Raw genomic sequence first — 14,520 nt, forward strand, 5'->3', positions numbered from 1 at the left:
GTTCCTGAGCAAGACACTTAACTATAATTGCTTCTATCCACCCAGGGGGTAAATGGGTACCTATGAGGGCAGAGATGGTTCTTGTGATTGATTTAGCTTAGTGCGCTACATATATGTTGCACAGGCTGTATACTCCCAAGGGAGCTGAGATGGTTCAGGGAATGAAATGACCCAGTGGTCAGGGGTAATAATGTTGGAAGCGCTGTGAGACATGGTGTATAAAGCGCTATATAAAAATGATTATTATTATTTAAGATGCTATGTCCTGGTCTTGACAATTGTGTCCTTCTTTGTTGTTTGGTATCCTTGTCTCTGTTAAACTTCACTATTATTGCATTGTTCTTCAGATGGGATTTAAAGCGATTGGTCCCTTGTGTTGTGCAATACATGTATAAGAACCCAGTACACTCAATAGTATAGTTTGTTACAGATTGTATGAAGCGCTATATAAATGTTGTATATTATATATCATTATTATTGTGCAACAGAACCTTGTAAGTTGTAAGCCATTACATTATCCCATGTAAATAAATGGGTCTAATATTTCAAACATAGCTCCACATAATAATAATAATATCGAAGTCTTATATAGCGCAGGTATTTACCAAACATGGTACTCAAGGTGCTGAGTATAATTATACAAACCTTCAGAAAGATAGGTTATTGCAGTAATGAATTCTGAGACCCAATTATTTAGCACCTTATATAATGGTTTACAAGGTGCTACGGCGCATATACCTTGTAGAAAAAACCAAGAGAGCGCTTTGAGGCACCCTAAGGTGTGATAGCGCAATGCAAGAATTACATATTTTTATTATTAATATTAAGTATGCATGTATGAGCTTACCTCTGTTGTTACTCCCTCTGGTATAGTGCTGTTGATTGAAAGAAAAATATAAGAACACATTATCCCTCTTATACACTTAGTAACATTCTCCAGTGGGTGTGAGTCAACCATCTGAAACATCTTAACTGCACACAGTGTGTCATTGGCACAACTGTGCACAACATTCCGTGTACATTTTGTTGTGTATTTATATCCAGTATAGCCACATGATATTATGCTGGCATGGTTAATCTGTTATTCATAAATACCCCAGACAGTTTCTCTACTCCTATTGGTGGAGAGCGCGTGATGTGGGGGTGTTTAAACCTTTGATAATGACCAGCTGGAGATGTTTATAAGAAGCTGGCTTACGCGTGTCGGGCGCGCAAGATTATCACGCGGACACAATTCATAGCTATTAGTAACAACCGTTAATCTAAGTGTGCGCACGTAATCTAAGCGCACACAACCCACGCGCATCGACACAAAGTTTCTGAAAAAAATATTTAAAACCTCAAATTTTCAATTGTTAAAGTGTCTATAATTGTATTTCTTTACGCTCTTTAACAAAAGGGCATTTATGAATGGGAATAAAAGAGTAGTGACTCATTCTTAAACGTCCGTTTAAAACCTTACAAGGTCGTTACCACGCGGCTCGGGCCTTTATCACATGGCCCGGGCCTTTATCACACGGCCCGGGCCTTTATCACACGGCCCGGGCCTTTATCACACGGCCACCGACCCTGCCGGCTTCAAACAGCCGTTGAAGAACTCATCGCTACCCTTTTATTCCCTTATTCAAGACAACAGTGGATGATATTGAATGGTCAAACAGTAAGAAGGTTGACAGTGTACTGTGAAGATGCATTACTCATTACAAGACGGTCCTCATGTAGTTTATAAATGAATAATTTGAAAATCTGCATCATAATGCTCAGACCTCATTATAACATCCATTTCACTATGAGAGTAAATTCATAGAAACAGAGGGAATGACTCAAAAATTTAGAACTGCTTCTAGCTATCAGGCAAGCTCGATGGTCTAGTGGTAACACATCTGCTCAAGCAATGCAAAGTAGTAGGTCTGAATCCCACCCAAGTGATTTTGCTGGGTTTTTTTTTCCACATAACTGGGGAAAGTGTATACAGTGTTTTATACACATTGGTGAAAGAGTAAAAACAAAAATTAATTAAGAAAAACGACTATTAAATGCAAAATAAAAAATGAGTTAATATTTCTCTTTGAACAGTCTAGATTGTAGGATGGCGGGAAACTTATACCAGGCAGGGAGTTCCAAAGAACCGCAGTAAATATACAAGTGGAATATAAGCTGTTGGAATGGGTCTTTGCTCTACATCTCAGCAAATCAAGATTGTATGGGTGAGAAGAAGCAGAAAGTCTGGTTTCACGCTCAAACATTCTGATAACAATGACATATATCAGTCCGGTTCCCAGTAAAGGGTCAAGGGTGGCTTGACCTTGCTAAAGCCCCATGCTGTCACTGGATATTCCTCAATTACAGATCTATGACTTGCTCCAAGCCAAATGAAAGTGATGCTGACCTTTTGACACTATTTTCTTGATTCGGTAGGATTTGTAATATCCAAGACGTGGGCTTGTTGACGTGAGCTTCAACAATCCACTTGTTGTTGTGTTGAACAAAAAATTCATCTTAACATGGACTCAAGGAGTAAATGATTACATTCTTGAACAGACCACTTGTTGCGTTGAACAAAAGCTTAATCTTTTCATGGACGACTCATGGAGTAAATTACTACATTCTGAATGGTTCATCTTTCCGATAATAAAACCAAGAGATCCTGAAAAGTGACAAGTTATTAAGTCAACAGAATTCTCTATCAAACAATTATTTACTAACTACAGCAGATAGCAATGTCAGTAAAAACTACATTAAAAAAAAAAACCCAGTAAATTAACAAATCCTATAACCCACGCCACTCACAGTAATTGCTGCAGTGCCCTGAGCTTTTGCTGTGATGATGTCCTTTACAAAAGTTCCGACACAAAATACTTACATTTTCTGAAACTCCAAACCTTAGCAAACCTACCTTGTCCGCTGTAAAACCATATCCTGGCATGGTATCTTCACCAACCGTAAAATCACAATCAACACACCAACAAATCCCAACTTCAACGCAGCACAAAGAATGCTTCAACCAGAAAAACTACCAGACCGAAAACCAATAAATCACACCTCCTGCGCAAACTTCACAAATCTCCACAGTGACTCAAATTAAACTCAACTAAATATTACACGTTCCATACCAGCCTGTCCATGACAAGAAGTAACAATGCTGTCGTGTTGGATTAGCAAGAATGATTATAACCACACACAGAGTAAAGGCCACCCGGAACAAGTCCCACGCAAGGGGATGATAACGTACACCAACACCTTGACAATGACCTCCGATGAAAAAAAAATCATAAAAAGTATCTGTTAACAGATGTTGTTTGCTTCCACTTGATTAAAGGCACAGCCGTAGATTTCACCAAACTCTTCCTAACTAAGGATTAATCTTAGGACTTGGAACTTAAGGACTTAAGTTCCGTATCCATAGGTGTTAGGACGCATTGAACCCATCCTGAGTTAGGACGAGTTACTCGTCCTAACTCAAAATCTGATTAATCCTAGCGTTTCGTGAAATTGGCTGATGGATGTAACCTTTGGTAATTGTCAAAGACCAGTCTTCTCTTTTGGTTTATCCCAACATATGCATAAAATAAAAAACCTGTGAAAATTTGGGCTCAATTGGTCGTCAAAGTTGTACGAGAATAATGAAAGAAAAAAACACCCTTGCAGGGCTGTATGCTTCGTTTTTGAAAGGGCAAGGGCATCAAGGCATTTTCTTCTTGGTAAAGGGCACCCTTTGATGAAATTGAAAATTTGTACCGGAGCATTTCAAGGGCACCAAAGCAATGACCAGGGGACACGGAGGCAATCGCCTTAATTGCCTCCGTGAAGTATTCGGCCTGCCCTTGTTGCATTTTACTTTGTTTGCTTTTATTTTAGATGCATAATAAAAGGCTGCTGAAGTTGAATATCCATGAGTGAGAAATAACCTCTTTCGCAAAAACTACGTTACTTCAGAGGGAGCCGTTTCTCACAATATTGCATACCATTAACAGCTCTCCATTGCTCGATACCAAAGTAATTTTTATGCTAACAATAACAATTATTTTGAGTAATTTACCAATAGTGTCCAGTGCCTTTAACCACTGTGAGCGATTGGTCAGCTATGGATGTTGTTGTTTTTAGGTTTGACGACATTTTGATTACTCTCTGGACAACGGAAACTCTTCGTATCCTGTAGGGATACGAGTACACCTCAGCATTGCCAAGTGCACCGCTTGTTTTGTAGTGGTCCTTGGAAACGGAGAAATCAATTCCGGATTTGATTCAATTTACAGGCATTTCCGACTCACCTGCTCACACCAGTGTTTAAGTCACCAACGTACACTACACATAGGCCCTACCACACAATTTCCACTTAATAATATTGCACCACAGCACCTTTTAAACCATACTACATGGTGCTACATGTTGTATTAAGGAGTAGGTCTCATACCAAGAAAATTACTGAATATTGAAGTGCCTTGAGCATCACTGAGTGATGGATATGTGCACTATACAAAAAGCAACCATTATTATTTATAATATTGGCTTGAGAAAACTGCATTGCAGAACAAAACTCACAGTTCTAGGAATATAATATGTACATCAGCCTTTATAGGGAAAAACCGTACCTTTCTTTTTTTGGAACCGTTTGATATACATGTATTAAAGCCATTGGACACTTTCGGTAAACAGTATTGTCCAAGGCCCACACTTCGTGTATCACAACTTCTATATAAAATAAAAAACCTGTGAAATTTATGCTCAATCGGTCATTTGAGTCGAGAGAAAACAACCGGAAAACCCTTGTTTCCTTATGTCATGGCATGTGTTCAAATCAAATTCGTAATTCTCGCTATCGAGAATTGATATTGTTTTCTCAAAAAGTAAAGCATTTCATGGAATAATAATTCAAGAGAAGTCTTTCACCATTACCTTCTGTAAACCCTGCAAGTTATTTGTCAATCTATGAACTTTTTTTTTTTTTTCTGTACTGAAAGTGTATAATAAAATAGCTTTAAATAGCAGTAAAACTAACCTGTGAAAATTTCATTTCAAAAGGTGGTCAGGTTTTTGAGATTACACCAAAAAGCGGTAATAGGAGACTTTCCAACGCTAGGCGGCAGCAGACATACCGGGTAAATTTCCATTGTTTACGTAGTTCTGAACATGCGCATAATTCTGAGAACAATGGATTTACCCGGTAAGTCTGCTGCCCTCTATCGTCCCAGAAAGTCTCCCATTGGATTTCACAATCTGAGAAACAAATCTGACAATAACATTTCTCAGATTCAAATTTTAGGGGATCAAAACTGAATTTATTTTGTGCACGATCACATTCATTCAAAGTGAAATTAATCTCAAATTTATTTTTTTACAAAGTTGCTGTACTTCTAACAAAGTTAGTTTTTTTTATGGAAAGTCCTTCCTCCATGTTGGAAGTAACATTTCTCAGATTCAAACCTTTGGGGGGATAAAAACTACCAATGTTTCTCAAAATGCTTTCTACAAAGTTGCTATACTTTCTTACTAAGTTAGTTTGCCATTAATTTTAAAAGTGACTCCCTTTAGGCTTAACAATTATCTAAATGACACGTCCACCAACAAAAACAACAACAACATCCTGGAAACCATATTACACTTTTCAAGAGCAACACCTAAAAAACATCAAACATAAAACTGCTTACCAAATTGCTCTGGGCTATAAAACCTTGTGGGTTCACTTGATATCCATGGAGTTACAGTTACACAAAAGAGCAACCTGTTCTGATGACCACAGAACCATCAAGTGCCAGCCAAAACAATCTTGATCAAAGTCCAATGGCAAACATCAACCCTACAGACAGTAGACAGCCACAATGGGGGTGGCTAGCTAGCTGTGAGTTTAATACCCCAAACAACTGCATAACAAAACCCCTTGCTGGGGTACCATGACCCTCAAATAACTCTGCTAATTCAACCCCTCTTTTTCAATGGTCTCTTCCACTCAAACCAATCAGTCACCATGTTGTTTAATCCAAATCCCAAACACCTTTGTGGAACTTTCCCTTATGTATTTAAATTAGTTCTGCATGGTTCTGCAGAGTCAAATTTCTTGTATTTAGAGTGTTTTTAAAGGCACTTGACTTGTTTGGATATTGTTAAAGACCACCAGGGGTGCGTTCCTCTCGCGCAAACGTTGCCAACAGTTGCGCATGTTTACCAACAATTTCAAGTGGGACTTTACGCGAACATACTTCTGAGGTGTTGGCGAGTGGTTTTTAAAATGGCGGACAAGGATACGGTATTATTTCTTTGTCACTAACATAATTACATTGTATTTTCGGTGGATAATAATGCATATTTGAATTAACAAAGTTAATTAGTTGATGTAATGATGTCAAAAAGAGGACTATTACAGCAAAAACAAAGTAAAAAAAAAACTGCATACGGTGCGCGCCGTCTTCATTTCAGGGTGCCGCCATATTGACACCTCGTGATGTGCACCAATTGTTCCAAAGACAAACAACGTTTGCGCGAACAGTTGTGATTCGTTTGCGCGAGTGGGACGCACCCCTGTATTCTCACTTGGTGTATCCAAACATATATGCATAAATTAAAAAAAACTGTGAAAATCAAAGTTTGCAAGAGAATAATGAACTTGGCAAAAAACACCCTTGTTGCATTACTTTGTGTGCTTTCAGAATAAAGGCTTCAGCTCAAGTCTTTTATTATTTGAGTGAGAAATTACCTTCGTCTCAAAAAATTAGTATTACTTCAGAGGGAACCGTTTCTCACAATTTTTTTAAACTATCAACAGCAGCTCTCCATTGTTCCTTAACAAGTTAGTCTTGATGCTAACAATTATTTTGAGTAAATTACCAGAAGTGACCACAGTGCCTTTAAATAAACACAAAACTTTTGGGCTATTCCATTATGTCATCTGGAGGGGGGGGATTGTGAATCAGTGGGTTGTCTAACACACAGTGATTCATAACATTAGGATGTTGTGGGAAGTTGACTTTTTGTTGTAATTTGTAAAAGGCACAATCAAACAGTCCATATGTGTTTTATATATTATAATGATAACGAACACTGCCAAAGAACTTCCTGTAGTGCTCACTAGTTCTAGAAAGGAACACAGATTTCCTACAGCGTGGCCGACACATGTGTGCAATGGGATAACTCGGCATGGAAACCATTTAATAACAATAACTTTGTTGGTGACAGGAAATAAGTTCATCGGCCCTTTTCAGGCTGTTGTTTTCAATCGCTAGATGTGGTTTGTTTTTGCTTTGTTTTGTGTGTGGACATTAATGTTACCCTAAAAAAATATCATTTGGTTTATAAAAATTAATGTAAAACAAAAATTGAGCTGGAAAAACAAACAATGTTAAACTTTGTTTGGACTGCAGTATGTTTTTTGTGTACCTTCTATCTTGGTTTGTTCCCCCCCCCCCCAAAAAAAAACCCCAACAACAAACCAAAACAAGAGGTTTTCCCGGCAGATTGCCCGTTCAAACCACAGGAAGAAACCATAAATAAAGAGTAAACTTGCCGGTACAACCGTGTGTAAATATCTTTTGTGTGAGTTTTGGCTATATGAAGAGTCAGTTTGGTCTTGAAGTTTCGAACAGTATACTCTGGTCGTCTTCACTAAATACTATTTATTTAAGGTTTCTTCATACTTTTGTTCCTATATCTCACACCATGCAAAGCTTCAAACAATTTACACCAAACCATGCTTACATATTGTACAGAAAATACAAGTAAAAATTGAAGCAAACAAAGAAAAGCAAAACCCTCTTGTTTACTTTTCGAATTTAATTATTGTCATTATATGAAAATAACAAAGCCTTTGAGAAAGACTCTGCTACGGTGGAAACGTAAGGCCATTAACAATTTTCTGTTGCAATAATCAAAAGTATAAGAACAAAAAACTTAACTCTTAACAGCCCTGATACTTCACGGAGGCAATGGAGGGCGATTGCCTCCATGCCCTCTGGTCATTGCCTTGGTGCCCCTGAAATGCTTCAGTAGAAATTTACAAGTTCCTCATAGGTGCCCTTTACCAAGGAGAAAATGCCTTGGTGCCCTTGCCCTTTCACAAACGAAGCCTGCTTACCTATATCGAAAGCTTGTCTTTGTTGACGGTGATGGATTCGGTGAACTGTACGGAGAGCCACCTATTGACGACCTCGGCCTGGGTTGCGTGAAGGTGCTCAAAGGACTTCCTAGAAAACGACAGTTAAGAACAACCGGATGTTTAATCTACATCGAAAGTGTTTAGGGAAATAGAATATCTTGAAGGTTGAGTGTTCCATTTAACCAGATTAAAGCCATTATACACTTTCGGTAGAGAAAAAAAAAAAAAGTTCACAGAAAATTTACAGGGTTTACAGAAGGTAATGGTGAAAGACTTCTCTTGAAATATTATTCCATGAAATGCTTTACTTTTTGAGAAAACATTAAAACAATATCAATTCTCGATAGCGGGAATTACGGATTTATTTTAAAAACATGTCATGACACGGCGAAACGTGCGGAAACAAGAGTGGGTTTCCCATTATTTTCTCCCGACTCTGATGACCGATTGAGCCTAAATTTTCACAGGTTTGTTATTTTATGTATAAGTTGTGATACACGAAGTGTGGGACATGACAACACTGTTTACCAAAAGTGTCCACGGGCTTTAACCAGATTAACGTAATAGGCTGTGGAAGTCTAACTAACATCATTGGCCAAATATGAGAACAATTACACAGAGCAATGAGAGCAAACAAAACACACTGTAAAAAAGATAGGGGGAAACAGGATGTCTAGTTTATAAATAAACAGACTGAAAATTAAAATAGTAGCGGTAGGGATAAACAGGCAGAGAATGAAGCGTAACTTTAACAAGAACTTTATTATATGTGATTTAAGGCATTGCATGGTGAGGTATCAATTTATATTTGGTTTGCGGTAACACCATGTGTGTATCTACTTGCCAGGTAGAGAATGTTCTTTGAGAACTGTCTTTCTTTATTCTACTACCACGGAGTAGATTTATCGGATGTTCGAGAGACTTCTCAGTTCTGAAAAGAACTGTCCTGCTTTTTGACTACTACAGAAAATTGGCTGGGACTACTACCTTTATAGGATCATAAATTAACTGTACTACCGCGGAGTCAGTTCTTGGATTGGTCTCAGCGTTTCGACTAGCTTGCTCAGGAGACTTCATTATAACTCAACTCCATAAAACACAAAATTTTGTTTTTGGAAAGCATTGAAGTCGATGAAACTGGTTGTATTTCACTAATGGCATTATAAGTGGGAATGTTGAAGTATTACATTACGTTTACAATGAACTACTGTTCAGGCAGTATGCATGCATGCACAATTGCCATGAGTAATGTAACATATGCCTAGTCTTGGTACAAGGAAGCTGTATATCACAAAATGATTATACAATTTCAAGTCAGTCCATCCTTGCTCTGCGATCCATTCACTGCTGACACAATGTTGGTTGTGTACCCTGTAGGCCTATGCACTTTCACAATGCATACTGCTTCAATATATATACCGAAAGTGGACCAGACTATTTGCCCTTCCAACCTCACTTTGGTTACACTGATTTCAATGGGAGTAATTCAAGATGGTAGCCCCATTATTAAAAGGTCTATAGATATTGCACATGACATCATTGACCAACATCTTTGATGAAATGTGCACACGTGCAAGGGTATCGTTGGTTAGGAGTTGTGCGCAGCGCATACAGGCGTGCACTTTTCTATTGTTTATCATCAAATATGGCGGTCGATGACACTATGTCATTAAATCACAGTATACACTAGGGACCGGCAATGAGGTCACTAGAGCACGTCTTTTCCCTGAGGGAATTTGAGTGACCAGAAGATGAACTTTTTCCTTAGTTGGGCCTTCGGAAATAGGTCCCTCTTCTGGTCACTTACATGGCCCAGGGAAGAAATAAACCTGGGCCCAATTTCATAATGGTAAAATATTTGTGCTCACTGTAGGGAAAAAAAAATTGCTTTGGTGTAAGCATTCGGATGTTAAAGGCACCAGACACTATTGGTAATTACTAAAAAATAATTGTTAGTATAAAAACTGACTTGGTAAGAAGCAATGGAGGGCTATTGGTAGTGTAAAACATTGTGAGAAACGGCTCGCTTGAAATAACTTAGTTTTTGAGAAAGAGGTAATCTTTCCCCTGAAGCCTTTTATAAGGCATCTGCAAGCACACAAACTGGTTCAACAAGGGTGTCTTTTCTTCCATTTATAAAGTCTCTCGCAATTTCGACGACCAATTGAGTCCAAGTTTTCAAGGTACACCAAGTGAGAATACTTGTCTTTAACAACTACCAAAGGTGTCCAGTGCCTACCATAGTGATAATAGAGCCATGGGAAAGCCCTCTATTGGTGTAATTATGACTCCCATATCAAGTGGCGTTGCAAAACATAATAAAAGTGTCTTGTATCAAGACTAGCCATACACCATATCATGACCTTTTTCCTGTATCGGCAACACAGCAGGGATATTTATTTGGTATCCAGCTCAAGCTGGATACAGTTACATGACTTGAATTTGATTATCCGTGTGTTTATTTCCATCGGCGTATTATAATTATAATCACTGGGACTGGAGCTATTTTTGAGATTTCAGTCTGTGCACCCTGCAGGGAGATCACTCTTCTCATTCATCTCTTACAAGGAAAAGACATTGGAAACAAATTACTTTGGTTACCTCAGACCGCAGGGGACAAGTCTGGTAGTATTACTATAGTAAATATTCCACACAACCAATCAATTTAGAGAAGATGGCAAAAGGACTATCGGAATTCCATTGGGCCCAATTTCATGGCTCTGCTTATCGTAAGCAAAGAATCGGCGCTTGCGGAAGCAGAGAATTTCGCGCTTACTTTAGGCGTATCTCACAGGTAAGCGGGGGAATCTTTGGCTTTTTGTGCGCATGCGTACTCCACATTACTAGACATTCTTCCCTTACACAGCTAGCGAAAAAATTCAGAGAATGCTGATAGTAAGCGCAGAATTCGGAGGTGAGCACCCCCCTAAATCATTTCCTGCTAAAAAAACATTTCTGTAGACTTTCCCCTTTTCTATTAAAAGTTTTCTTCTGTGAGAGAAAGTTGCAGTGCCCCCTACACAAATGAAATTCCACCAATGAAAAGCGTGTACACATACACTGGGGATTAGGAAATTGAATGAATGTTTTTGGAAGTGCGTCATCTAGCTTTACCTAATGTTACGCACATGACGTCATCTGTCTGACAAACACAGAGAGGTTTTTGTACCTGTGCATGTATAGAACTTTTTTTTTCCACACAATGATGTACACTACAAAGCCACCCTAAGTGGAATGTAATTTCCAGTCGGTAAATATACCTAGTCGAAACTCAAACACCAATTGGAATGCAACCCAAAGAAAAGCCCATTCAATAATGAACAGAGTGTGTCACGAGTCTGGGTGGGCAGATGGTAGAAAGAACAAGCTTTGCACTTTTAAGTGCGGACCAATTTGCAGGTGTCATAAGGATGGTACATCATTGCTTCATGTGCACCGATGCCATAGAATGACCCCCTAACCTGTGACCTTGTTTCACTAATTTTCTCTGACTTGCACTGCAGCACTGGCTTCCGGTTTAGACAACAGATTGTGTACAAAACCCTTCTTTAAAGACTCTGGACACCTTTGAATATCCTCTTCAAGATGCTTCGGTAGCTCATGATGACATCATCAAGACAACATCAGCTCAAGGAAGAATGGTTCTTATCCCGAAAATGAATATCTCCAGTTTCTCAAACCTTAAAGGCACTGGACACTATTGGTAACTGTCAAAGACCAGTCTTCTCACTTGGTGTATCTCAACATATGCACACAATAACAAACCTGTGACAATTTGAACTCAATTGGTTGTCGAGATAAACGGAATAAAAAAAACAACCAACAGTGCACTGACATCATCAGTACAAACTGAACCATCAATGATATAATAAATGCATTCCATCAACACTCAGGGACAACCATGGAATGTTAATGATCACAAAGATATTTGTAGTATAACTTATAAGTCTTTAAAGCTATTTAATATGAAGTTAACGCAGCGATAAATTAGATTTGACATGCTTTTCCTAACCCCTGACTAACATAAAAGAGGATTACAAGAAAGTACAAGAAGATAACATGGGGAAAAAAACCATCACTGGCATTGTCATAAGTGCTGATTCATCACTCACTGCTTTATAGCACCTTAGTTAAAGGCAGTGGACACTATTGGTAATTACTCAAAATCATTATTAGCATAAAACCTTTCTTGGTGATGATTAATGGGGAGAGGTTGATGGTACACAACATTGTGAGAAACGGCTCCTTCTGAAGTGCCATAGTTTTCGAGAAAGAACTAATTTTCCACAAATTTGATTTTGAGACCTCAGATTTAGAGCTTGAGGTCTCGAAATCAACCATCTAAACGCACACAACTTCGTGTGGCAATTATCTCGCAACTTCGATGACCGGTTGAGTTAAAATTTTCACAGGTTTGTTATTTTATGCATATGTTGAGATACACCAAGTGTGAAGGCTAGTCTTTGACAATTACCAATAGTGCCCACTGCCTTTAAAGGCACTGAACACGATTGGTAATTGTAAAAGACCAGTCTTCTCACTTGGTGTATCTCAACATATGCATAAAATAACAAACCTGTGAAAATTTGAACGCAATTGGCTGTCGAAGTTGCGAGCTAATAATGAAAGAAAAAACAAAATCTAATTCTGAGGCCTCAAAATCAAATTCGTGGAAAATTACATCTTCCTCAAAAACTCATTGCTTCAGAGGGAGCCATTTCTCACAATGTTTTATACTATCAACCTCTCCCCATTACTCGTAATTTTGAATAATTACCAATAGTATCCGCTGCCTTTAAAGCCAGGGGTATTGAAACAGAAGTATTTGTACTTTTTGGTTGTTTGTTTGTTTGTTTGTTTGTTTGTTTGTTTTTTGTTTGTTTGTTTTTAGATGTAGACATCAAGACCGAGAACAATGTTGACTTTTTCAGTGACTAGCCCTGCATTTTTTGTTATTATTATTTTTAGTTATTATGATCGTACTAATACTTTTATGTTTCAGCGCTTAGAAATCATGTATTTTAGCGCATATATCATAAATGCATGTTATTATTATTACTATTATTATTATTTTTATTTCTCCAGCGGGAGAAAAGCTGTAGAAAATGTTGATATTATTAAATTACCTGCAATACTGGTCCGCTTGAGCTTCTCCCTGATGTACACCAGGTTCGATGCCAGTCGGGCACGATGCGCTGAGTTGGTCACTCCTATCTCAGACAGATGTCGCTCTGAGAGATGCAGAATATTCTGAGGACGGGAGAAAGAGGACGAATTGGTAATTTACTTAAAATAATTCGTTAGCATAAAAACTTACTTGGTAATGAGCAATGGAGAGCTGTTGATAGTATAAAACATTGTGAGGAACGGCTCCCTCTGAAGTAACGTAGTTTTTGAGAAAGAGGTAATTTCTCACTAAAAATATTCGAAGTGAATTCGAGACCTCAGCTGAGGTCTCGAATTCAAGCATATGAAAGGATACAACATGTGCGACAAGGGCGTTTTTTCTTTCATTATTCTCTTGCAACTTCGATGACCAATCAAGTTCAAATTTTCACAGAATTGTTATTTTATGCATATGTTGGGATACACCAAGTGAGAATACTGGTCTTTGACAATTAAAAAAGGTATCCAGTGGAACACAGTTTCTCATGAATCTTTCTGATAAATAAACATTAGTTTTAGACAAATTACGGTGTAGATTTTAGGCAAAGTAAAAAAATACCCCAGTTGATTGTCCTGTTTTTTTTTTTTTTTTAAAGGTATAAGATTGAATATTTTCTTCCCTTTAAAGGCAGTGGACACTATTGGTAATTACTAAAAATAATTATTTTCATGTGTTGAGATACATCAAGTGAGAAGACTGGTCTTTGACAATTACCTGCCAATAGTGTCCAGGGTCTTTAAGAATGGTACAAAAGGAAATCTAGGCTCATATGGGATGTCACAGTTTACATTTCATACTCCTCAACAGTGTAGCCACAGTAGGACGGTGCTAGAGCAAAATACATTGTGCGCCCAATAATAAGGAGTATCACCAGTGAAAGGACACAGTCAAAAAGCCATTCGACTTTGCATGGCCCCCCACAACGCAAACAGTTTGGAAACCAGTGGCCCCACTTCAGCAATACAAGCCCTATAAATAAACATTTTGTTGTTCCGCTCGCCCTTGGTTGACTTTGAAACAAAATTGATTTTTGTTTTGCCCACCACTAAAATTGGTCTAGCTACAACCCATGCTCCTGAATACTTACACAAACGGACACGATGAACAGCACAGTTAACTAAATTCCAACTCCATATCCTTAACCCACTAGTCAGCATCAGTATAGCAACCACTGAAATGATAACTACTGGCCATGTCCTCTCATCTTGTGGTGGGAGTGGATAGGGGATTATTGCTTTTGAATAGGCAGGATTACAATGGACTTAAT

The 14,520-nt window shown here is 38.2% G+C and overlaps 1 protein-coding gene across 6 annotated transcripts in view; it reads right to left on the reverse strand.

The window, feature by feature from the left end:
* Nucleotides 1–14,520, reverse strand: part of LOC117303144 (breast cancer anti-estrogen resistance protein 3-like) — a 55,377-nt gene that overhangs the window by 5,832 nt on the left and 35,025 nt on the right. For 4 of the 6 annotated variants that reach the window (XM_033787253.1, XM_033787251.1, XM_033787252.1 and 1 more), the window contains 3 exons: nucleotides 13,213–13,336; nucleotides 8,066–8,174; nucleotides 848–875 (listed from right to left, as the gene is read on the reverse strand). In XM_033787253.1, the coding sequence (XP_033643144.1) occupies nucleotides 848–875; nucleotides 8,066–8,174; nucleotides 13,213–13,336 (261 nt within the window). Of the gene's footprint in view, nucleotides 1–847; nucleotides 876–2,896; nucleotides 2,912–5,648; nucleotides 5,846–8,065; nucleotides 8,175–13,212; nucleotides 13,337–14,520 lie in introns of those variants that run through there. The other 2 variants (XM_033787255.1, XM_033787256.1) reach the window with 2 other exon arrangements.

The sequence above is a fragment of the Asterias rubens genome, chromosome 19, assembly GCF_902459465.1.
Source record: "Asterias rubens chromosome 19, eAstRub1.3, whole genome shotgun sequence".
Lineage (NCBI taxonomy): Eukaryota > Metazoa > Echinodermata > Asteroidea > Forcipulatida > Asteriidae > Asterias > Asterias rubens.